This window comes from Anthonomus grandis, chromosome 11 (genome assembly GCF_022605725.1).
Source record: "Anthonomus grandis grandis chromosome 11, icAntGran1.3, whole genome shotgun sequence".
NCBI classification, from domain to species: domain Eukaryota; kingdom Metazoa; phylum Arthropoda; class Insecta; order Coleoptera; family Curculionidae; genus Anthonomus; species Anthonomus grandis.
Genome location: NC_065556.1, coordinates 14,254,460 through 14,279,983, shown reverse-complemented (window position 1 = coordinate 14,279,983; position 25,524 = coordinate 14,254,460). Strand labels below are relative to the sequence as shown.

The 25,524-nt window shown below is 31.9% G+C and overlaps 1 protein-coding gene across 4 annotated transcripts in view; it reads right to left on the bottom strand.

Annotated features, from left to right (window-relative positions):
- The window catches only part of LOC126742500 (NADPH--cytochrome P450 reductase), a 92,167-nt gene that overhangs the window by 6,789 nt on the left and 59,854 nt on the right, over positions 1-25,524 (bottom strand). For all 4 annotated transcript variants that reach the window (XM_050449145.1, XM_050449147.1, XM_050449144.1 and 1 more), the window contains exons 4-9: positions 17,498-17,647; positions 15,016-15,140; positions 12,626-12,811; positions 12,390-12,567; positions 11,946-12,180; positions 6,602-7,032 (exon numbers count right to left, since the gene is read on the bottom strand). In XM_050449145.1, the coding sequence (XP_050305102.1) occupies positions 6,602-7,032; positions 11,946-12,180; positions 12,390-12,567; positions 12,626-12,811; positions 15,016-15,140; positions 17,498-17,647 (1,305 nt within the window). The remainder of the gene's footprint in view (positions 1-6,601; positions 7,033-11,945; positions 12,181-12,389; positions 12,568-12,625; positions 12,812-15,015; positions 15,141-17,497; positions 17,648-25,524) is intronic.

Below are 25,524 nucleotides of genomic sequence, written 5' to 3'. Positions count from 1 at the left end.
GAAGACATAATCGAAGAAGTATATGAAAGCGGTCATTGCTTATTCTAGGTAAGTTTTTTAAATTATTTGTCACTTCAATAGTACAATAGATTCAAGATTTTGAATACATATTTACAAAAATATGGAAATGTTAAATTAGATAAATACTTTTAGTTTAAACTGAAACGTAATAAGAGTTTCTCTGAGAATGGATATTCTCTTAGAAACTAAAAAAGATTTCTCGTTTTCCTGTCAACGTTTATTTAAATATTGTTTTTTGAAAATATTTAAAATGTGTTTTCAGTGTTCCTCCATAAAATTCCGCACCTTACAACTGCAAGAACTAAGTGTAAAAGCAAATATTTATACAGGGTGTTACTTAAAGGTATGTCATAATTTAAAAGGGACATTCCTGGACCGATTTTAAGTCAAAAAGTTCATATAAATATGGGTCCTAAAATGATTAGTTTTTAAGATGCAGGGTGTTAAAGTTTTATTTTTTTTTTTCGTTTATAATAAATTTTTCAAATACAGTTTAAAATATTGAACTGAATTTTGGCACAGGATATTATGGCATAAAAACACATTTTTTAGATGTTCACCTACTTTTTTTTAGCAACCAGTGGCGTAGCTATGATGAATTTTTATTTTTCCTCCATGACTTTTGCTGTAAATCTTACCGTTTGGGTGTAATCGTTAATTAAAAAAACGTCTTTTATGCATAAAATGCATCTTTAAAAATTATGGAAATAAATCAAGTTAGCTTTGCTCGTTGCCAGCAACTGTTTTTTTGTTGTTGTAAACATTACATACATACATACATACATAATTTACAACAAATGTTGGAAATGACCATCTCTTGCCTCTATGCAGGCTTCTGCTCTTCTTCTCATAGAATCACGAACTCTTTCGAAAATTCCAGGCGGGTTTCGTATAGTTTCACATCCGTCAATAATTCTATTTCTTAGTTCTTCTAATGTCACAATTGGTGTCTGATAAACCAATGTTTTTAGGTGTCTCAACAAAAAAAAATCTAGGCTATTTAAGTCAGGTGATCTAGGTGGCCAAAACTGTCGTCCTCCAGGGCCTCGGTAGACTCTATTTAAATGCTCACGAGCCAATATGCTAAAGTGGGCTGGAGGACCATCATGCATAAACCAAAGTTGTTGCCGTAACTGAAGAGGAACATCTTCGAGAAGCAAAGGCAAATCATTTTGGAGAAAATTACAATAATTTTGTCCGTTAAGGCGTCCTGGTAAAAAAGATGGTCCAATTATTAAATGATCGGATACGATACCGATCCAACGTTTATTGAAAATTGTTCCTGAAAATGTGTCTCTCTAATCGCATGAGGGTTTTCTTGAGCCCAGTAATGATTGTTATGGAAATTGATTATTGCATTTCTAGAGAAATTAGCTTCGTCCGTAAACAAGATGTTCGCACCAAATTGAGGATTTTGTGTTACTTTTTGGAGATACCATCTACAAAATTGCGTACGCGGTTCATAATCTTTAAGAAGCAATGCCTGAACCCTTTGTATGTGAAAAGGATATAACAAAGAATCCCTTAAAATTTCCCATACCGTCTTGTAGCAGATGTTCAATACCATACCAATTTTTCGTGTACTTGTGGTCGGATCCGCTTCGACTGCATGTAGGACAGCCTCTTCAACTGCCGGTGTCCTAACTGTACGGGGCCTTCCCTCGGCAGAATTAGCCTTAAAACTCCCAGATTCAGCCAGACGACGATGAATGTTTATAAATATTCTTCTATCTGGGACAGCGTGATTGAGATACCTTTCTTGATACAAACGCCGCGCCTCCATAGCATTACCATTGGCAAGTCCATAAAGGAAATGCATTTGCGTCATTTCCAAATTAGAACAATCTATCATTTTTTAACTAGTACAATTCACGTTTTAAGATCCAAAGGGTACTTAAAACAAACTGTCAAGAATAATCACTAACGCAAGTGTCATAATGTTTAAAACAACAAAAAACAATTTCTGGCAACGAGCAAAGCTAACTTGATTTATTTCCATAATTTTTAAAGATGCATTTTATGCATAAAAGACGTTTTTTTAATTAACGATTACACCGAAACGGTAAGATTTACGGCAAAAGTCATGGAGGAATTTTTTGTTTATAATTGATTGATAATTAAGATAAAATCACAATTTTTTTCGTAAGTCAATGGCGTATTTTTTTTATTAAATTGTATTAAAAATTCATCATAGCTACGCCACTAGTTGCTAAAAAAAAGTAGGTGAACATCTAAAAAATATGTTTTTATGCCATAATATCCTGTGTCAAAATTCAGTTCAATATTTTAAACCGTATTTGAAAAATTTATTAAAAACGAAAAAAAAATTAAACTTTAACACCTTGTATATTAAAAACTAAGCATTTTAGGACCCATGTTTATATGATTTTTTCGACTTAAAATCGGTCCAGGAATGTCCCTTTTAAATTATGACATACCTTTAAGTAACACCCTGTATATTACTTATATAACTTCACCCTCAGGTTACAGGTACAAGCCTACTCCATCGAAAAATGAAATCAACTATATAAGTTGTAATATTTTAATATTTTTTCTACTTATATAATTACCATTACTTTAATTATTTGAATTAAATATTGTGTTTGTTTTTTCTTGGAACCACCAAAATATGTTCAAAGGACTTGATAATAAATGGATACAAGAAGTAATAGACAGGGGTGGACTAAATTACACCTCCATGGAATTTCGATTTGTTTAAAATTAATATGAATATTTATAATTTTTAAATCTTGAATCAACAAGAACATATTAATTTTCGCATTTTCTCAAAAAATTGCATTTTTTTATTAAAATAACAAAGAATAGCCAATTAAATTCTATGGATCCCGTGGCTCCTAACGCCAACATTTCAAAATCACTCTCATTGTGACTTAATACGCGAAACTTGACCGAATTGACGGCTGGGAATATCATACCTTGTATTCATTGTACCATGAGTACCATTAATGATAAAATCACACCAGATTAATAATGGTCATTGGCCTATAAGGTGAATCGAAAAATTAAACTATCATAGTTATCTAAGATCTGAGAATCCCAATCTTCAATAATCTTATATTATTTTGAATTGTCGGCGAAAACTGTCAAAGTTTCTATTTCCGTTGTTTTAAATATTATTTTAAATTTGACACAATACTGAATTTTTGTACTACTTATCTTTTGTTATTTTTCAACATCTTTTGTAAACACTTAATATTTAAGGATTATCCCGACTAACCTATACTTCTGTTAGTTTAACTTTCTTTTTGAACAACTAATTATAATTTTTTTATGACATAAAATATTAAAGAAATATACAAGATCTATACAGAGATCTTGGATCTCAGGAAACACAGATATATGTAGTGTTTTCAGATATTTTCAAACAAATTGTCACACTTAAGTATAAGTCCATCTGGAAAGCATCCGGATTTTTTGTGTTTTCTATATATATTTTCTTTTCGTAACATTATAGGTCGAAAGTACTGCGTCAAATAAATTGTGCCGATAGTGGGCTTTGGATAAAATCGCATGACCACAGTATCTATCAAATATTCTTGATTGTAAGCAGGCGTAAGTTTTGTGAAATAATGTCGCAACTAGAAAAAAGAAAAAGTAAAAAAAACTAGTGCAATTGACTGAACTCGGAAAAAGTGCAGTCTATGAGATAATTAAGAGGATAAAAACTGGTACAGATATAAGACATAGATAGACCAGTTTCGAGAAGACCGTGTAAGATTTGCGGAAACAATTTAAACGGTTTAATGTATTTAGGAAGACAAAATCCGAGCCTAGGCTTTTGAAAACTGCTCAGCGGATTTACAAATCAACTAAGAGTAAATGTGTGTCCAGAAGCTGTCTGCATGGTATTGAAAAGACAAGGCGACATATAAAGGAAACCGACAAAGATTCCTGCACTAACACCTCTACAAAAGCAAAGAAGAATGGAGTTTTGTCAATGTTTTCAAGAAGATAATTTCAGCAACATTTTTTTATCTGCCGAGAGTTGTTTCCAGATTGGTGCAAAGCATCTCAAAATCTTGTCAAGTGAAAATGTTACTGTTAAGGTTTACTTTAATTAAACACCTCAATCGTTTTGACAGAAGTCAGAAGCTCATGGCGGAGAGAAAAGGTGATCGTGGCACGTTGTTGTCAACATAACGCCATCAAATAAGCTCTCCACCTTCTTTACATATTAAGTGCATTTCTTAAATAAAGAAGTGATTCACGATGGACTTGTTTGTTTAATTCACCTATGAAAATACAGTCCACAAATAACCCTTGCTGTTCCCAGCAGCAGAGACACAACACAATTTGGTGATCCAGCAGCGGAGCAGCAACAAAACAGTTACCTTCCAAATTTTCCACTAAAATAATGGTTTGTAGAGCAATATCTCTATGTAATGCTACGCCTCTCTGTGTAGTTGATGGCATCGTTAATAGTGCAAAGTACTGTTTTACTTAAAATGGGTTTCTCCTTGAAACGACTTTATATTCAGAGGAGTGGTGTTTTCAGTAGGATAGTGCAAGATGCCAAACTTCTGCCTATACTCAAGCTTGGATGCAAGAATACCAGCTGACAACAATTCCATGGCCAGCAGCTTCATCAGATCTTAGTCCCATTAAAACCATATAAAGAATTACTATGAGCACATATGAAACATTAATGAAGATTGAAGTGGCACAAACAAAGAAAGAAAGTTTGATTCGTTTGGTTTGACAGGCCTGGCCCAATATCACCGAGCAGTATGGCAGTCACCTAGTTTCTGGTGTACCTGGATGTGTATTTCCAAAACCTAATATTGTACAACACCGGCAAGTTTCTCTCAATTGTGATTGGTTAATTCTAAATCTAGTTGGTTACAACGCACTACCCAAAATCTAATTGAATAAGAGAATTTGATTGAATAAGAGGTAAACGGATACTGCCATTTTCTGCTAACCGAGTAGCTAATCTTGCAAATGTCCTTTTCGTATAATGTCTCTGTTCCGGATACCGCATAGCATATATATTATTCTAGAGGCATCCGTTGAGTTCTGATTGCATTTGAAATAAACTGTTATCAAGTCGGGGGAGTTTAATTTTTGTAACTTTTTTTTTCAGATTGATCGGCGTTGCCATTCGCCTAAAACGTCTATTAGGCCATCTACCGTGAATCACCCTGTATATTAATGCGACTCAATATATGTAAAAACGCTGAGACAAACTTATTCCGACTTATCTAATCTGTCAATTCCTGCTAATTCTGAATCATTTGTTAAATTATTAATAGGTACTTATATATAGGAAAAAATCATATTGCATTTAACTTTTTAGAGAAAATCTCTAAAAACCCAGTCTCTATTAAACAACGCCCTCTGACGACTTCACTGAAAACAAAGTGACATTGACCGGTGCATATTTTGAAAGCCCTTTGAATTTCCTTTTAAACGCGTACCCACTTGAATTACTTTTAATAAAGAATCTGAGTACAAGGCGATTAAAAAGTTGCATTATTTATCTTCCCCCACCCTTCTAATTGGAGATATGAAGAAAATTCTTTAGCCAAATTAAGGCAAAATGAATAAAGATTATTCTGATGTTTTCAAAATGGCTATTTAGACGAAATTTGAATGTTTTGAAATTACTGTGCAGTTATGCCCTCTTGTGGTAGGTAGTCTTAGGAACTTGTAAATATTTTCCAGCCATTTTTTTGGCCACTTTCCTTTTAAGAAATTTTTTTTTCAGCGCTGTGCGATGAATAGTTTCCGAGATACAGCCGGCGTCCTTTCTTATTTGGACACCCGGTACAATATTAGGTTTTGAAAATACGCTACTTGAATATTTAGTTAAATGTTAAGAATTAAATGGAAGTTGTATAAGTAAATAAAATGAATCGTTTGTTGTTATTTTATAATTTAAATATATACTTCAAAATTATAATTGTGCTTTCTTTTTTTCTAGATACTCTCTAGATGGACTATATTTGTAATATACCTCTACTAATGGAGGAATTCTTGCATAAATCAAAAAAAAATGTAATAGCCTAACCGATAATAAAAACAATACCCAGAACTACTTTTCAATGTTTTTTTTTAATGAAAACGTTATTAATTACTTTAGATTTTGAGTATGTCAGATTGGCACCAATTCAACACCCACAGATCAATACGGCGTGGGACGTCACTTGGTAGTTAAATGCTAACCTTACACACGAAAACATATTCTGTACTCACTCTTTCTAAACACTCTGCATTCATTACAGACTCTACTTTCGATATATTATCTCACTACGCTTTTACATATTCCTATTCAGGCATAATCAGAAATAAAAAGATGAAAAGAAATCGATTACAATAACAAAAAAACTAACTTTTCACGTCACTTCATTATGCAGATTCAACTTAAAAAGTTGACCCATGCAAGAACCTCAATATTGCTATAATCATTCCTATCAATTATGCCCATATTAAGGAAGAAAATTATATTATCGAAGTTTTTCTTCTCGATATCGATGGTAAATGTGATACTCATATGGATGTTTTCTTTCGATGGCGCCTCTCTAATTTATTTTTGCAGTTTTAAAAACTAATACCTTACCTGTTTTCCTTCTTCTTTCGAATAACTCCTTTCCTGTATAAACCCTCTGAAGGGTGCGACACCCGTGCCAGGTCCGATCATAATAATAGGCGTTTGTGGTTTGGTTGGTAAGCGGAATTGTGACTTACGTATAAAGATAGGAACTGTAAGTGGGGCGCCATCTGCCGTTGGAATTTTCTCTTGTAGCCATGTAGTAGCGACGCCTTTATTAAAACGTCCGGTAGGTGTTTTATATTCGACTACAACAGCAGTGATATGCACGGTGGTGGGGTGAAGTTTCGGCGAGGATGAAATTGAATAATATCGGGGTTGTAATCTGGGTAATAATTCGCAAAGGTGATCCAGAGCAGGTTTGCACGATGGAAGATCCTCGAGAATATGCACGATATTTCTGTTGTCTTCGATGATCCATTTTTGATATAGAGCTTTGCCTAAGTTGTCAGAAATAGAAAACTATTAATAAATATTTTTAAAGGAAACTTTAAAAAACTTTTAATCCGTTAACAAATAGGCGACTAGCTAAAATAGGTGATCTTGACTTCTTTGCTTATAGCGAATATCCTATAAAACTTTACTATCTTGTTTTACTTCTTAATTTTTACTTTAGTTTTTTTTCTCTTTTTTTCTTAATTATAAAAATTTAGAATGTCGTATGTACTGTGGCCCAATTTTTGAGGGTTTGTAATTGATTATAATACTAATAAAACATATTGTAACGGAAAAGACCAATGCAATAATTTGTAAATGATTGGAAAAATGCCCTTATTTTTGCTGTCGGAGATTCATCAATTTCATATACAGTATAAGCAAGTAAGTATAAAAACTACAAGGACTTCTATAAATAATCTAAATTAGAGCCCTCAGAGAAGAAAAACGACTAAAAATCCCAACAGATTAACCTATTATTGGCTAGGGATACTACGAAATACATATATTTAAATAATTACATACTAAGGATTTGGAAACCTTTTAAAATTTCAATTAATTTTCCTTATCAAACGCATCCCAATTATTTTGCATATACAAGCATCTCTTCAAAAAATAGGCCATTTAAGCAATAAATAAAATTATGGCATGCCATTATCGAGTGATGACTGATAAGTTAATTCTAATGTTTGAAATTTAAAAAAAAATGGCAGTCTAATACATGATTTAACAATTACTGTAGTACACATTAAAGCTTTCAGATTGCTATTTTTATATCAGATTTATTTACATGCATATTTTCTACTAAAAAATTAGGAATTAAATCTATATCAGCTTGAGTCAGTTGGGAAGTTCTTTAGTTGTGGTTTTTTTTTAAAGTTATTTAATAAAATAAAAACTTTTACTATTAACCCTAGCCGTCCCAAAATAATAATATTTTTTTGGATCCCAGAGCCGGGTCAAAATTGACCCTTTTTTTTGTAAAATTTTTATTTGAAAAAATATGGGAATCATAACAAAAGATGTTTCTATATTATGCTTTACGTTTATTACAAAAATAAATAACTAAAACTTTTTATTCTAAATACATATACCCAAAACCCTCTCACAGTAACGTTCGACAGCAAACTGAACAACAAAGCAATAAATTGGAAATACAGTAGAATTCCTCTTAACCGGTCACCTCGGGACTGCATACCTGGCCGGTTGCCGTTTTGGCCGGTTAATCCGAAGTGTATTTTTCTTAGTGTATATATCTTCATCATTCAAAAATTCATTTTCAAGGTGATCGTCACAACTTATCATCCAATTTTCCACATTCTTCAGTCCCTGCAATATTCGAGATCGCAACTAGATTCTCAACATCTGGCCAAAGTTTTCTCCAAGATTTAATAAACGTTGAAGAGGGCATTTCTTGAAATGCTGTAGCTAACATATAGATAACGTCCTTAATATTGATCTTTTTGATGACTTCTAAAAGACCTTTGTCTTCACTCTCCGAGTGTTGCAGAATTTCAGAAACAAGTTTACGCCTGTATCGACTTTTTAAGCTTTCGATCACTCCTTGCTCCATTGGTTGCACTAAGCTTGTCACATTAGGAGGAAGATAAACTAATTTTATGTCATCTACATCCAGTCATGAGGATGGGTTGGAGCATTATCTAACACTAGAACTGCTTTGATAGGCAAGTTTAAAATTTTTTAATATATTAATAATATATCAAATCATTTTAAAATAGAACACTTTTAAAATGTTTTTTTAACTCTTGGAACAAACTCTAAATTAAACCACTCTTTAAACAGGTCTGAATTCATCCACGCTGATTTTTGTGACTTATAATAGACCGGTAGCGACGATGGATTCAAGTTTCTGAAGGCCCGTGGTTTAGCAGACTTGCCAATAACGAAAAGAGGAATTTTATGAGTTCCTGCTGCATTCGAACAAACGGCCACTGTAATACGTTCTTTGTTCTTTTTAAAGCCAGAGGCAGACTGCCTAGAAAAGTTTTTTCTGATAACATTTTAATGTTTAGCCCGGTCTCGTTCATACTATAAACTTGTTCTGGAGATAATTCCTCTGTTTTAACCATTTCTCCAAACTTAGTCTTGAATTCTGTCGCACCTGAAGTACCAGCAGACAGTTTTTCTCCACATACATGTGCGAAATAAATTCCGTGTCGCTTTTTCCATCGATTAAGCCAACCATCACTTGCCACAAATTCGCCTCCATTATTAATCTTCTGGTGGATAGCCAGAGCTTTTTCTTTCAAAATCAATCGGTGTACCTCTTCGACGATCCTGAAGAAACCAGATCTACAAAGCTTCATCGACGACCTAGCAAATCGGTTTTTTCTCGTACAACGGCTGCCCAGATTCTTATCAGATTCCATTTTCGAACAAAACTCCTCAATCGAATGCCTATCTCTTCGCCAGTCATTTACAGTGCTTTTTCCAACATTAAATTATGCACAGATTTTCGCCACAGATTCACCATTATCAATCCGCTTTAACACTTTTAAACGTGTATCCATCGAAAACACAATTCTTTTGCGCTTTGCACTCATTGTTAAGGAAATAGTTATGTTTTGTACGTACCCACAGCAAGAACAAACCAAACTGATCAAAACGACAAAATAATCCTATCCAACATCGTTTATAGTTCAGTTCACAGGGATCTCCCCGTAATAACGGGGAAATCCCAGCCGAATCGCCTCGCCGGTGAATTTCTTGGAAAATATTGCGTTGCGTTCGGCTGTTGTAAACAGGCCGGTTAAGAGGAATTACTCGTATACTGTATACGCAACTTATCTTGTTTAGATCTGTAAAAAAGGGAGTTTTAGCATATATCTATTTATCCCAAAACCGGGTCGTCGGTGACCCATTCATAATTTTTTTCAGAAAAAAAATAGTTTTTTCTTAAATTTTTACAAAATAAAGCATTGTTATGATAAAATTTGAGAATTCATGGACGCTCACTGAAAAAAAATCACAGAAGCAAAATATATTTCAGGAAGTTTCGGGTCATCGAAGACCCATATTCGGTACGGCGGGGGTTAAATAAGTATTGACCCTTGTAAGGTAAAACACATACAAGTTTGACACATCTCAATATTGTATTTAATTTTTTTTAAGTTTATTCAATCACTTTCCAATCACAAGAATTCCTAGAGCAGTTCCATTTCCAATTTGATCATCACTTTAAATAAAACTTCAGTTCATAATATTCTTATTACATTCTTATTGTATGTATAACTCATTTTTATAACTTATTATTACTAAATTATAACTATTAAAAAATGATATTGATCATATTTGCTTGACATAATTTCTTTTATACCGGGTGACACAGAAAAAATGGAACACTTAATAACTTTTTTACTTTTTAAAATAAACAAATGAAATTTGGTATATTGATAGAATAGTTATAAGAGCATCTTTTGACATATTCTATTGTTTTCCATCACTTCCAGTTTAACAGGAAGTAATACTAACTTTCTTATTTTAAATGGGACACTTATTTTATTACGTATTTCGATAAAAAATAATATTCTGAAAACAATGATACTGTATTTTCTACTTTTTGTTTTATACTTATAGAAAAAAAACTTTAATCTTAAAATAGGGTGCCATGAATGCGTTAAAAGTTTTAATTTTTAATCAAGTAATCACGGAAAAATAGTTTTCATTGCATTAAATCTTTTACACGCCTTCTTCTTCTTCTTTTTCTTCCTCAAATACAATGGACTCGCGTCGTATTTCGACGGCCGCCCAATATTGTTGTTTATGGACCTACAGTTTAACGTGGGTTTCGAACCACAATGTTTTGTTTTTATAAGACAAACACAAACAACCATGCCCATGCCGGGATTCGAACCCGAGACCACACGATTGCATCGTGAACGCTTTGCCCACGGTGCTACCGGGCTCGGCTTTTTACACGCCTATATTAAGCTGTCCAAACCATTAATTTCGGCATTTACTTTATTTTTTTAAATAGCACATTATTGGGAACAATCACTTTTGAAATGCGTTTTTTTCCAATAATTTGATATGGTTATTTCTTAAATCGGTTGATAAATAAGCCCATAAAAAGAAAAAAACTAATTCACAAAAATGAACGAACAGGAAGCATTGTAATGACACGCCTTCGTATTTTTTTCAAATGAAATAACACATCATATTTTGTCAAACGTCATATTACTATTTTAGAATAAAAGAGCAAATTTTCAATATAATTTTTTTTACAACGAAAGGATTGTTGAAAGATGTTCATTTCAGAATAGTATATTTCCCCAGTTCATCTCCAACATATTTAAAACCATATTTAAGATTATTTTTTCGCAAAGAATCGGTCTATTTTCAAATATCATTGAAAACAAATCCTTATATTGTATTGCCGAATCGACTTAAGAAAACCGTTTAATACATTTAACTCTTACGGAAAAAGTATAAACATTAAACAGCCTTAATAAGTTGGGAAAAAAAAATTAGGTTTCAAAATTCAACAGCGCAACGTGTATTCAGACAGCAAAATGAGGCATGCCGATATTATTATTATTATTCTGTAAAAAGTAAATACAGCAAATACCTGTATTATCAGACGACCGGATACGGTTACACATCGATAAGAAGAAGCGGTCTTGCCATTATTTTGGACAATACGTAATTTTTCAATTCCCCAACTTATTTACCTACATATATTTAGTATACCATCAACAAAAATAACATCAGATTCCACTAATTATTTGCAATATATTAAACCTTAAAATTCATAAATATCTGAGTAAGCAATCTAAAAATGTCTAAATATTAAAAATAACATAAGCGTGGTAAAATTAAGGTTAACCTTGCCACAGGTGGGTAATTAAGAACAGCCACTTATCTCACAATATGCTTTACAAAATTAAAAATATCTTACCTTCAGGGCTGGTACTGGCCATAAGCTTAAGTTTTTCTTTGTCGGCAGGATCGGCGCAGTATTCAGCCAATTCTTTAAGCACGTGCGTTCTTGGGTTCTGCGTGATATCCAAATAATGAGTAAGCGCGGTCCTGTAACTGCAAGGGCAAGGGAACGGGTGCTTTTTACTTGATTCTTCATCCGTGTTGATCAAAGAGAAGATTGTATCCAAGTTCTTTTCGCAAAGTTTTCCAATCTAAAAAAATCGCACATATAAGGAAAAATGGTAAGAGATAAGTAAACCATTGTCAACTAAACAAAAACAAATTCCTGATTCATTTAAAAACGTCAATTAGTTTAAATAATATTTTATAGAAAGTATGAATACGTCTGGTAAAAAGGATAGAGAGAAAGAAAGAAACAATAAACTTTTATGAGATTCGTTTACTATCGACATTAGCTTACCTTTTCAACAAGTTCAGTATTGTTAATTGGATATACGGCACAATGATCTCCAGAATCATAACGCATTTTAGAATCTTCAATATCAAATTCAATGTGCATACAGTTTCTGTCGCCACCTTTAAACAATTCGCGGTTAACCAAGATTTTGGCCAGATAGGGATTCTTGGCATCGTACGGTCTGAAAAATAACACAATTGATACACCATCTGTTGAAACAACCTTAATTCTTGGCTTACGGTCTTTGGTTTTTCAGGGAATGTAACCTAGCCATTTCTCCGGAAAATACACGGTCAGGGGCGTCGTCGTATTCTTCGAGTCTGTACTGGCGCATGCTGATGTCTTCACCAGTGGATTCAATTCCAAAGAACTCGCAAACGGCTGGCCAAAATTTATCTTTCCATGTGATAAAGTCATCTTCGATGCTGCGCAGAAATAAAATATTGGTTAAGTTAGGTACTACATTTAAAAAATCTCAAACTACTCCGCAGAAGAATAGACCATTTCCCTATATTATTAGTAAAATGTAACGTTAATGTTAAAAAACATATTTAAATAAACGTCGCTTTTTGTAGTGCAAATAGTCAAAGTCAAAAATAGCTTTATTATCAATAACATAGTTGTTGACAAAGCCATTTGGCAAAACAAAAATTTAAATGTAGATCTAAGATATAAATTATAATCCTTATAATCGGAACCAAGAAACACAAAAAACTTGAGAAAATATGAAACACTAAAAAATAAAATAAGAACAGTTATAGATTAAAATTACATACTTAACACATAAGTAACCCAGATGTAATAAAATTAAAATTTCGTGAATGGCGATAAACAGAACATTAAAAGAAGAATTTGATCAAATTTTCTGCATAAAATTCCTCCAAGCTATAAAATCCCTTATTTACCAAAAGTGTCTTTGCTGCTCTCTTAAACTTGTTTGTGCACTTTATACTCTATTTCAGGAATGTATAGAGTAATAAACTGGGGAATTCCGTTCTGTTTGGCTAAATTTCGTGGTCGTTCATAGGTACTTATAAGATTTATTAATTTAATTTTCATGAATTAAATGCCTCTATTTTAAAAGAGATTAAATACTAATTTAATACTTTTAATTCTTTTGTATAGGTACCTCTTAACGATTTGTAGCATGCAAAAATGAGGACAGGTATTATATATACAGAATATAAATACTTATAACGTAACTTAAATCATATTTTAAACGTTGGTATTCAGTGCTACGCTGTAGTGTAATCAGAATATTATTATAACAATATTTAAAAAAATAGAGCTATTCAGTCCAACGAAAAGATGTTCTAATAATTCTCCAGTATCACTGAGTGAAAAAGTTATTATTTTAAATGTACATGATTGCATAAAACACAATTACCCTAGTTTTACTGTTGTCTTATATTTAAGGGTATGGTTATATGGTAATGGTTAAAAAGTATTCTACCTTTAAATACAAATGAATTCCTAACGAGACTAGAGACCTAAGAATAGAGTGAGGAATAGGCAACCCAAGCAAACAGACCTGGCGGGTCGCATAGTGTCTCTCAAGCTCAAGGTCCCCCTTAAATTTCCCAAAAATAAGCGTTACAAAACAAAGAGGCAGCATAAAGTCAAAATTTTACATTTAACAAATAAAGGATGACAGGACTGATTAGCAGACCTTACCCCGCATAAATAACGAACTGCTCTTTTCTGAAAAACAAGCAAGCCATTTAAAAAATACTGAGAACAGGACTATACCGAAGGTGCAACTCGATTAGGGCATAATATGCATTTTTAGCTATTGCAAAATCCAAATAATTTATCATGAATTTATCTCTGAGAGCATACGAGACCTTAATGGAAACACGAGAGATGTGTTCCTCACATTTTAAAGTATCATCAATGGTTAAACCCAAAAATTTATTAAACTGTTGGGTTGCAACAAGACGAGAGTCCATAAGAATATTATTAATCGAACCTTTGAAAATAACAATATTAGTCTTTGAAATATTAAAACTCAACAAATTTGAGTCACACCAGGTTTTTACATTGTGAAGACCGGCAGTTATTTTTTTGCTTAATTGAGACGGATCTGCATCATGCCATAAGATAGTTGTATCGTCTGTAAACATAGTGGACTTCCCTTCAGTAAAAAATTGGAGGAGATCGTTGACATATAAAATAAATAACAGTGGGCCCAACATAAAATAAGGTAAACCAAGTTCTTTAGATACTACAGCATGCTAGCATTTTATTTGATATTTAATTTTTATATTTTATCTACACTACTTTTGAGTCCAATCAGTTTTCAATATTAATATGAAACTTTTGTCCTCATCTAGCGTTTGCTTAACTATTTGCCAAGGTAAAAGCAAAATTATTAGCCTCGAAAACAAGATTTATGTATTTTAACCAATGATGTCTCTGAATCGTTTGCGCTGACAGTTTTTTTGATTAACTATCGTATAAATTAATACATAAATATATTAGTTTTAATTTAAATAAGAAATAGATTTGTATCTAAAGTACTTTTAAACAATAATCCCATTTAGATATAATTTAGTTGCAACATTTTGCTCGAAAAGAACATCTATTCACTTTTTGTTTATATAATTATTTCAAAAAAATCGTATCTTACTTTGCGTCATCGTCTCCAAGACCCAACTCGTATACTCTTGTGGCTCCCAATTGTTCTAATCGTTTGTCAGCGTAAATGGCTACTTGATTGTAATGTTCATAAGTTTTATTGCCTAATCCAAATACCTGCAATAAATCAAGATTAAATAATGAGTGTGTTTGATTTTTGTGACAAAATGCTTTTATGAGAACAATCAAAATTTATCCAAACCACGTGCACAATCTGATATCAAAAAAATATTTGGTAATTTGGAATCCTAGACAGACAAGGTCGATGTACGTAAAATAAACGAGACAGGTTTAAGCGAATGTAATTAATAAGATTATTTAAATATTTTTCTCTGTACTCGAGTGATTTGTCACATCTTAAACACTATTGTAGCAAATAAACCGACTTCGATTATATAATCAGCAGGAAAACGAAAAGTAAAAAAGAAATATTATTATTATTCATTATTGTAAGTTTTGTCTCCTTAAATTAACTTCTTTGCAAAATGACAGGGTTCGTCGGAACTTAGGAGTAGGAATAAAACACTATTACTTTAATGCGACGTTTCGCCGGTTTAATTCCAGCTTCGTCAGGTACCGAAATAAAGACATGGACTTACATAACAAAATAGGGAGAAATCCCTTTCCTTAAAACAGGCAAGAACTATAAGGCGGAAAATAGCAACTCCTATGAGTTTGTGGAGTCGCTTAAAGATATAAAGGTGCCGAAAGATCATGTCTTGATGTAAAATCATAGTTTACTAATATTCCAAAATCGCTAGATATAGAAGTAGTAAATAAGCAATGGCGGTACATTTCATCTTATACTCTTGTGGATCTTGTTTCAAGCATATTAGGAAGATTACACAACAACATTTTTGACGACACTCTTCTTATAATTCCTAACGATAAATTACATGATATTCTCCACCACTTTAACAGGTATCATAATAAAATACAATTTACTTTTGAGATGCAGGAGAATGACTATCCCTTTTCTTGACGCTATGGTGACTAGAAATACAAATGGCACGATAAGCACCAACCAACTAGTAGTGGAAGAATTATAAATTTTTACTCTAGTCATCCCATGGGTAATAAGGTGGGAACTGTGATGGGACTACTCCATAGTCCATAGATCGTTTAATTGAAGTCACGAATCATTTCATCATGAAAATATTAACAAGATTAAATTACTACTTAGAAAAACCAATTATACCACTACTTTTATTAACACTTGTATATATAAATTTCATGGAAAATACTTTACAAAGAGAGATGCTAAACAGACTCATTAGGGGAATGTTCTGTATTTTAAGTTTCCTTTTAATAAAGGTTTATCGCATAAAATTAGTAGTTGTTTTAAGAATACTGGAACTATGCTAGCCTTTTATAATGTAAAATCCACCTACCCATTGTTTACTAGGCTTAAGGATAAGATTCCATTAGACAAGCAATCGAGTGTTATCTATCGTGTTCCATGTTCTTGCGGGAAATCGTATGTCGGACCGACTAGACATTATTTAAGTTTAAGGGTTAAACACACAAACGATTGTCGTATTCAACATGCAACATGCATTTTTTATTTAATAATGTCGGTATTTTAGATCGGAAGGCTAACAACTCTAAAAGAAATATTAGCGAAATGATTCACATCTATTTATGTAAAAATAGTGTAAATTTAAAACCAGATACCTTGGGCCTAAGTCATAGCTACAGCAACCTTTTAAATAAATATAATTTATTTAAATAACTAAATCTTATGCAAGGTATTTCAATATAATTATTATACATCGTACTTACTTACTTTTTAATCATAACTGATTAATTAGTCTTAAATAATAGAACTAGTAATTAAATTTGACGAAAAAATAAATCGCTTTATAGACCTACGGAATCCATGTTTTTTTACCTTATTTCTTTTTTTCTGACTACCTCATAGCTGTCACCATCGCGTAGATATAGGTGTTCTCTTTTATCAGTTTGCGGTTAATACCAAACAAGAGTGAGTTTTGTTAAATTATTGTAATTCATTTATCAGTGTCTATTTGTGTGAAGTAGATGTTATCCAAATAAGAAAATCAGTAATGTATCTCACCTGTCTTTTCATTTTTTTTACGTGATTTTGGATTACCACTGATTGTTAAGGTAATTAGTTAGTTTGTTTTTTTTTACTATTTTTTTTTCTTTCAAACTTCCTCATCTATTATTATTTCTCATTATTAAGTTTCTAACTCTTTTAACTGCGTTTTTTTTTATATTTATATTTGAACAAAGTCTCTAATTCTTTTAAGAAACGGGACTTCTCCCTATTTTGTTATGTAAATCCTTGTCTTTATGTGCCTGAAGAAGCTGGAATTAAACCGGCGAAAGGTCGTACTAAAGTAATAGTGTTTTATACCTACTCCTAAGTTCCGACGAACCCTATCATTTTGCAAAGAAATTATTATTATTATTATTATTATTATTATTAAAAACAAAATTAAAACACTTACGGCATAATTAAGTCCGGTTAAGTCAGCATCTCCATTTTGCAACCACTCATAGAACTCCATAGCATTGTCGGTTGGGTCTCCTTCACCATACGTGGCCATACAAAACACAGCAAGAGAGTTGGGAATGTTTTTTAAATTTACAAGTTCCTCCTAAAATAAAAGACTCATAGAATATATAATGTCATTAACTGTTTAGCATTCAGTAGCATAGTACTGCAATAATTTTGCTTTACTTTATAAATGCTTTCCTAAAACACCATTTACATCTTTCGATAGAGAATCAAAAATTTAAATTCATATATTCAATATCAAAAATTAAACAAAAATCATATTTTGAGATTTAAAACTTATAAAAGTAGGCATATGCTTAATTTTAAAAGTGAAAAAATTAAAATAATTGTAAACGTCATGTAATTACAAAGTCCATTATGTAAATCATGGTAATAAATGAACATTTAATTAGAGGATTTTTGCTAATAATAAAGTCAGAGAAGTTCACTCGTGCAAGGCAAGGACATTTAAATATTGAAAAAGGTACAAACATAATGTTGTCATTTATATACAGTAGTACATTTTTTAATGTCACCCAGATTTGCAATAAAATTTTCTTTTTGCAAATTTTTTTAATTCTTTTACTTAAAAGATCAAACACATTCTCATAATATTTTACTATATTCTCCATAAATCAAAACCGCAAAGTATTAAATGAAAGTCGAAAATCTCGAAAAATTCACAGTTCCATCATCATTAAAAAACCTCTCCACATCAATATATGCAGGAATGCAAATTGGCCCAAAAGCTTTACTTTTTAAAATTTAAGATGTAAATTTGACACAAGATAGAGATAAATAAAGAGACTCTAGGATTCTGATGCCTTGATGAATAGTTGCTGCACTCTTTCTGATGCCCCAGAAAATTATTTGAAACGACAATTTTTAACGATTTCATTGACCATTTTTGCAAGAGATTTACATTATCTATACACTTTCTTCGATTTGAGTACCGGCGGAAGTATTCAACCACTGCTGTCCTACCACTTCCGTTACAATATCCGTATACTAGCAGTATGACTGCATACTTGTCATTTGTAAAAACAAACATGACTCTTTTGTATGTAAGTAGAAGTACATTCTTGAAGTGGAATAGCTATAATATTAGGAGGTTAGGAAGGGCGGTAAGACTTTTCTCCACAAATGAAAATTGCAGTCTTTTAGTCAAGAGTAATGCATTTCAAGAATAACAAATGAAAGAAGTACCCATAGCAAAAAACAAAAAAAAACAAATACTCATGACACTAGGCCTACTTGATATTGATAGAATGTCATACTAGAGATAATTATTAAAGCATTGTAGTTTCACAATAACACTATTAAATTTAAAAAAAAATCATATAAGAAAGCATTTGCAAATATTTTCGACTCGAATTTACCAAAAACACGTAGTGGTATTTTGTCCCTTATTTACCTCGCGGGACACGCTCTTATATCCTTTCAAATAATGTCAAATTTTGTGTTACAATATAATATTTGTGTTTAACCGTTCGTATGATGAAAATTACGTAATTTTACACTTGTAGCTCAAAATCAAATTGAATTATGCGTATTTGAGCTTCAAATTAGATGTATATGTTTTCTTATTCTTTCTTTCCATTAGGTTTGTTTTTTTTCTAGGTATTTTCTTACCAACAATATTTGTCTAAAAATTATAGGGGTTGTTTCAATAGAATAGCTAGAATCTAGGATTCTATTTAATATAATGAGGAGCAGGATTATCCATGTAATCTTAAAACTACTGTAAAACCTATCTCTTTTAATCTATATTTATTCTATGTCAATAGATGCTATAATCAATAAATAACTTTATATATTTAATAAATTGTACAGGGCCAAAGCTCTCTAATAATTGGCCCAGAGAATACACAAAAAAAGTTGATGAGTGAGGCAGTCAGAAATTAACGTTTGAAAGAAGTGAAGAAGTGTGTGAAAGAGGTGTGTGAACTGGTGGCATGAGAGTGGCATAAGTTCGGTGACATCAAAGCATTTCAATTCACTTCAAATTCGGCTTGATAGGCCCCGATTTTTTTTTAATAATGGGGTTACCGTTTCAGTACCGTCGTCTGAACGTTACGTTAATATGGTAAACGCCTTCTTTATCCCCCAGTTAGAAAGAAGACGTATTGACCGTGACCGTTTGTGGTTTCAGCAAGATGGAGCCACAGCACATACCGCCAAGGCATCCATGTTCTTCGTCCTTTGTTTGCCAACCATTTAATTTCAAGAATCCGTGACGTTTTATGGCCTCCTCGGTCCCCGGACACGACCACTTTTTATAAAAGGGGTACCTCAAGTCCCACGTCTATGAAAATAATCCTCGTACTTTAGATGAATTGAAAGATGCAATCTGCCAGGAAATTAGTGAAATCAATAGAGATTTGTTGCAAAAAGTCGATGCTAGTTTCCGCGAACGCCTTCAAAAATGTATCGATGGAAACGGTGACCATATGCCTGATATTCTTTTCCACAACTGAAATTCCATTCGAGTATTATCAAATGTCTTTGCACATGTTGTCTACCAATAAATTTTCCCTAAAGCAAAAACTAATGATTTTATGATTATTTCAAAAACATCCTATTCCTCTGGCGCACTTTGTATAAGCTATATCAAGATGATTTATTTTCATTGTCCAAATAAAAATATTATTTATTGGTGGTAAAAAGTGCAGCTCAGGAAGTTTATTAATAGTCAGGAAATCATGAAAAGATTTGCAAACTTGGCTGGTTATATTTATAGATATTTGTTGTTTTACCAAGAACGTTAATATAAATTTTTGTTTTCTCAATAAAGTTCGGGCTTTTTATCGCAATTTTATATTACTTTTTGTTAAATTAATCGGCAAAATACTTCTTAATTAAATTTTTTATTTTTATCTTTTTTTCAATTTCATGCTGTAATAAGTATTTTAGCTTTTGAATAGACTTTCCATATATAATATTAATAGAGATATTATTTGATTTATGTAACATTTTAAACACATAATATAATGTATTAATTTTAAAGTGATATTTTCTATGAATAATACAAGAACCAATAATTTTAAAAAAATCTATGTTAGAATTTTTCTTAAACCATAATAAACTGAAATAATTCCATAAATTTCTATAATAATAGTTAATCACTCTAAATTTAAAATCTTCTGCTTAACTAGGCAAACAACATTTGCATTTTAAGCGTTTTTTTTTTTCTATGAATTACATATTAAAGGAAAGTTCTGAATAAACGTAACATGATCTATATATGGACACCATTAACAGTCACTTAATAATATGCTAGTAAACAATACCAATTTTTAGAATGTTTTAATAAACACAAATGATTCATATTTCTTCAAAGTACAAATACATTTGGCTATTTTATGCAACTAAATAATCATAAAATTAAGAAAATAATAAAAAAGTTTTAATAAGAAAGAATGTTATATTAAAAATAAATAAAAAATGTGTTATTGAAGGTTTGTTAAAGCAAAAAAAAACAACAAATATAGGTGATTCAGCCAAAAAGCTTGACGTCAACAAATTTACCTGAAAGTATTCTTAAAAAATATTATTTATGGTGACATGTATGTATCTTTTCTAATTAAAACAGATAAGAAAGTTTTTAATATTCACGGATCATATTTGTGTGATAGAGAAAAAAAATTTAACCTTTTCTAAAACTAAGACTGATTGACTGTGACTAATGACTGAAATTAGTCTTCCTAAAATGCCCAATAACCTTAAGACTTAAAGTCTGTAATACCTAATTAATGCTTTTTATTTGTTTTGCTTATTATAAGTCAAGCATATTTTGCTTAACTATTTATCAATAAATCTAAATTTAACATCATAACTAGGCAAATCACACTTGCATTTTAATGTTTTTCTTCCTATGAATTAAAAACTTAAAAGATGTTAGTGCAGCCAAGAAGAGAACATAAATTCCATTTTCCTACATTATACTCAGGAAGAAGAAACGAATCATAATTCAGAGAGACACAATAATCATAATTGATAAATTCTTGTAATACAAAAGATTAAATTGATGAGGTAAGACTAAACTAATCTTTTTAAGACTCAGTTATTAAGCTAAAAAAAATGTATAAATTCCCTCCTTCTACTCTAATTCAATTCTTCTCAATTTAATTCACTAATTAATTCACGAAAACAAAAACAAAAAGCTTGTACTATATACAGTATCGGACAAAATTAGAGAGACTCGACTACTTACGTCTTTTATGTAAGATAAAAATGATTAAATTCCTCTTTTTGTGCTGAAGGATGTTTTGAAGTAGTTTAAAAAGGCACTAAAATAAATTTAAAAAAAAATAACATTTCTCAAGATTTATTAGGAAAAATAAAAAAATGCAAAAAATTCTGTGCGACAAAATTAGAGAGACTTATCCTTAAAGTACATTTGTACCCTATACTAATGAAACTAACCTAATACTTTGTCCAGTACCCTTTATTCTGGATAACTTTTTCACATCTATTCGGCATCGCTCCAATGAGATTCGAAATTACAGCCGGATCCATTGATTTCCAGGCATTCTCGATTTCTTCAAATAATTGAGCACGATTCCCGATGTTTTTAGTGCGAATCTTTTTCTCTATAATCTCCCAAAGATTTTCAATTGGGTTCAAGTCCGGCGATTGCGGTGGCCATTTTAAAACTTGAATTTTGTTAGCCAAAAACCATTCCTTCACAAGTTTGGCCGTATGTTTGGGGTCGTTATCGTGTTGGAACGTGAATCTTAGCGGCATTTCCCATTCGGCGTAAGGAAACATTACATCTTCCAGTATAGTCCGATACATAAATCTATCCATAGTGCCCTCAATTTTGTGGATAGGACCCATTCCATAACCCGAAAAACAACCCCAAACCATTAAATTGCCACCTCCGTGCTTCACAGTACCAGAAACATATTTTGGATCAAGCCTTTTGTTTGCTGGGCGATGTACGAACTGCGCTCCATCACTTCCAAAAATATTATATTTAAACTCGTCACTAAACAAAACCTTATTCCAGTCCTTAGCTGTCCAGTAAAGGTGACGTGTTGCAAATAACATTCTAGCAGCTACATTTTTTTTTGATAGATGGGGTTTTTTTGCTGGTCTCCTTCCAGGAAGCCCCGCCTCCACTAATCGCCGCTGCACAGTCCTGGATGAAACCCCAGGCGCCTCCAATTCAGCCAAAATCTGTGTTGAAGATAGACGCGGATTATTCTGACTTAGTCATTTAATTCTCCTGTCCAGCAGTACTGAGGTTTTTCTCTTGCGGCCACCTCTTTTAAGGTTTGTCACTCTTCCACGGAGCTGATAATTTTTATTGTTCTGGAAACCATTTGTTTACTGACGTTGAATTGCTCTTTTATTAATTTTTGTGAGCGACCTGAGTTATAGGCTTCTATAATTTTTTCTTTTAGGTCTATGGAATAATGTTTACCACGAGGCATTGCTAATGATATTCTCAAACTAATAAACAGAAATTAAACTAATCGCGACTTCAGCGAAACTAAATACAAAATGAGTCTCTTTAATTCTGTCGCAGTAATTCTTTATCAATGTTAAAAACATTCTTTAAATAAATGTAAACATGAGCTACAAAAATGAATTGTTGATAATAGAATTCTTGTCAACTCCGGTATACACTGCTTAACAAATATTAATATTATTTCAAGTACAAAAAATTGGAGTTGGCAAATAGAGAAGTCTCTCTAATTTTGTCCGATACTGTATGTACATACTTGCATAGCCATGCTTCACTAGTGGTTTATGATCACCCGTACATAATATGGTGTACATACATCATATTATAGCATAGTAAGAAAAAAGATAAAAAATTATCAGTGACCATCAATTCAATGGCTTCTGGGTTAAGTAAAAAAAAAACCTAATGTTGTTTCAATTGTTTTAGGCGTATGTGTTACGATTTTGGATCATTTAACTCGAGACTACCTTTCCAGGGGTTGTAGGGAAAGAAAAAGTGAACGGTTAAAAACAGTCAAATTGGAACTAGAAGTGCCTGTGGTATGTCCAGAGCCATATAAAACCCAAATACTGACTAAATACTAAATAATTTGTAGTATAAAATATACTGCAACTGATTCTGATGGCATGGGCATTAAAATGATTTCACTTTTAGTTCCTTATTTAACACCCTATATAACTTTTATAATTAATAAAGCACTTGTATTATCAAAATTTCCATCTGAATGGAAGAATGCTGATTTACTGCCCATCCCAAAAAATAATACCCCTACGGAATTTTCTCATTATCGACCTATAAGTATATTGCCAACCTTTTCTAAAATATTGGAAAAGGCCATGTATATGCAATTAAATGATTTTTTTAGACTTAATTCCATAATTCCTAGTACTCAGTCAGGGTTTCGATCGCAGCATGGTACCATGACAGCACTATTGCATGTATGTGATGATATTTTTAGTGCTTTGGATAATAGAGAGGTTACTGCATTAGTGCTGCTGGACTATAGCAAAGCGTTTGATACTCTGGATCACTCTCTTCTTCTTACCAAACTAAAATATTTTGGATTACATGAGTCGGCGCTGAGTCTACTTTGTGATTACTTAAGTAATAGAAAGCAAAGAGTGCGCTTAAATTCCACCTTTTCAGAATATTTAAATATTAATCAGGGAGTTCCTCAAGGCAGCATTTTAGGGCCACTACTATTTTCGATTTATACTTGTGATTTTTCTGAATTCCTGCATAACTGCAAGTCTCACCAATATGCAGATGACGTCCAACTCTACTCAGCTTTTCTAATAAATGAACTGAATACTGGCTTAGAACGCATTAATACCGATTTAAATCAAATTGTACAGGTGTCTAATTTTCATAGGCTGGCTCTCAACGGTACTAAATCTAAACTATTACTTTTTGGAATGCCTAAATCTTATCATTTGAATTTAAATGTTATTATCGATGGAAATATTATACAACCATCTGACTGCGAAAGAAACCTAGGCATTCTTCTTGACAATCAGCTTAATTTTGTAAAACATATTTCCAGTATTTTACAAAAAGCCTATTATAAATTGAGAATTCTATACATGCATAAGGATATTTTATCTTCTGATGTTAAACTCAAATTAAGTGATTCGTTGGTTCTCTCTTTAATTAGCTATGGTAGTGTACTCTTCTGGCCAGCTCTTGCTCAAAAGGACAAGTTAAGCCTACAAAAGCTACAAAATGCTTGCCTAAAGTTTTGCTACGATAGAAGAAAATTTGATCACGTCACCCCCTTATTTCATGCCTCTGGCTGGTTGAATTTGGATGAACGTTATAAAATCAATATGGCTGTTCTTGTTTATAAGGTACTCCATAATAAACTTCCCCAATATCTATATGACAAATTATCCAGTCATAACAGCATACATGGCCGTGAAATGCGCCACTCTGCAAACCTTTTGATACCAAATCATAGAACTTCCAAATTCCAAGGGTCTTTCAGTTATAGTGCGGTTAAGGTATATAATTCATTGCCAAATAACCTTAAAGCTAAAACCTCGGCTGTCTTATTTCGAAAAGCTGTCAAATCTTACTTTTCTAACACTGCGAACTAATAACTAAAATATAAAAAATATATATTTCATTTAATTTTAAGTTATATCACTAATTACTTTTTTCTTTTATAAACTAGATATAATTATAATTATTTTAATAATTAATTACGTCTTGTGATATAAGCAAAATTCTATTTTAGGTTTCTTATAATTTTAGGCTTCTCTTTTTTTTTCTTTTTTTTTCTGTTTTTTTTTTCTGTATATTTTTCGTAATGGTTAAAACTTATTCAATTTATTTAATATTTACATTGTTATGCTTTCGTATGTTAAGTTAGCAGTGCGGTTAGATAGAGTAGCCCCAGGCTAGATCTCGCCGCATTTTTGGATAATAACTTTTGTAACTATTTTCGTAATATAAAGGCATTTATTATTATTATTATTATTATTATTATTATAATGAGCTGGCAA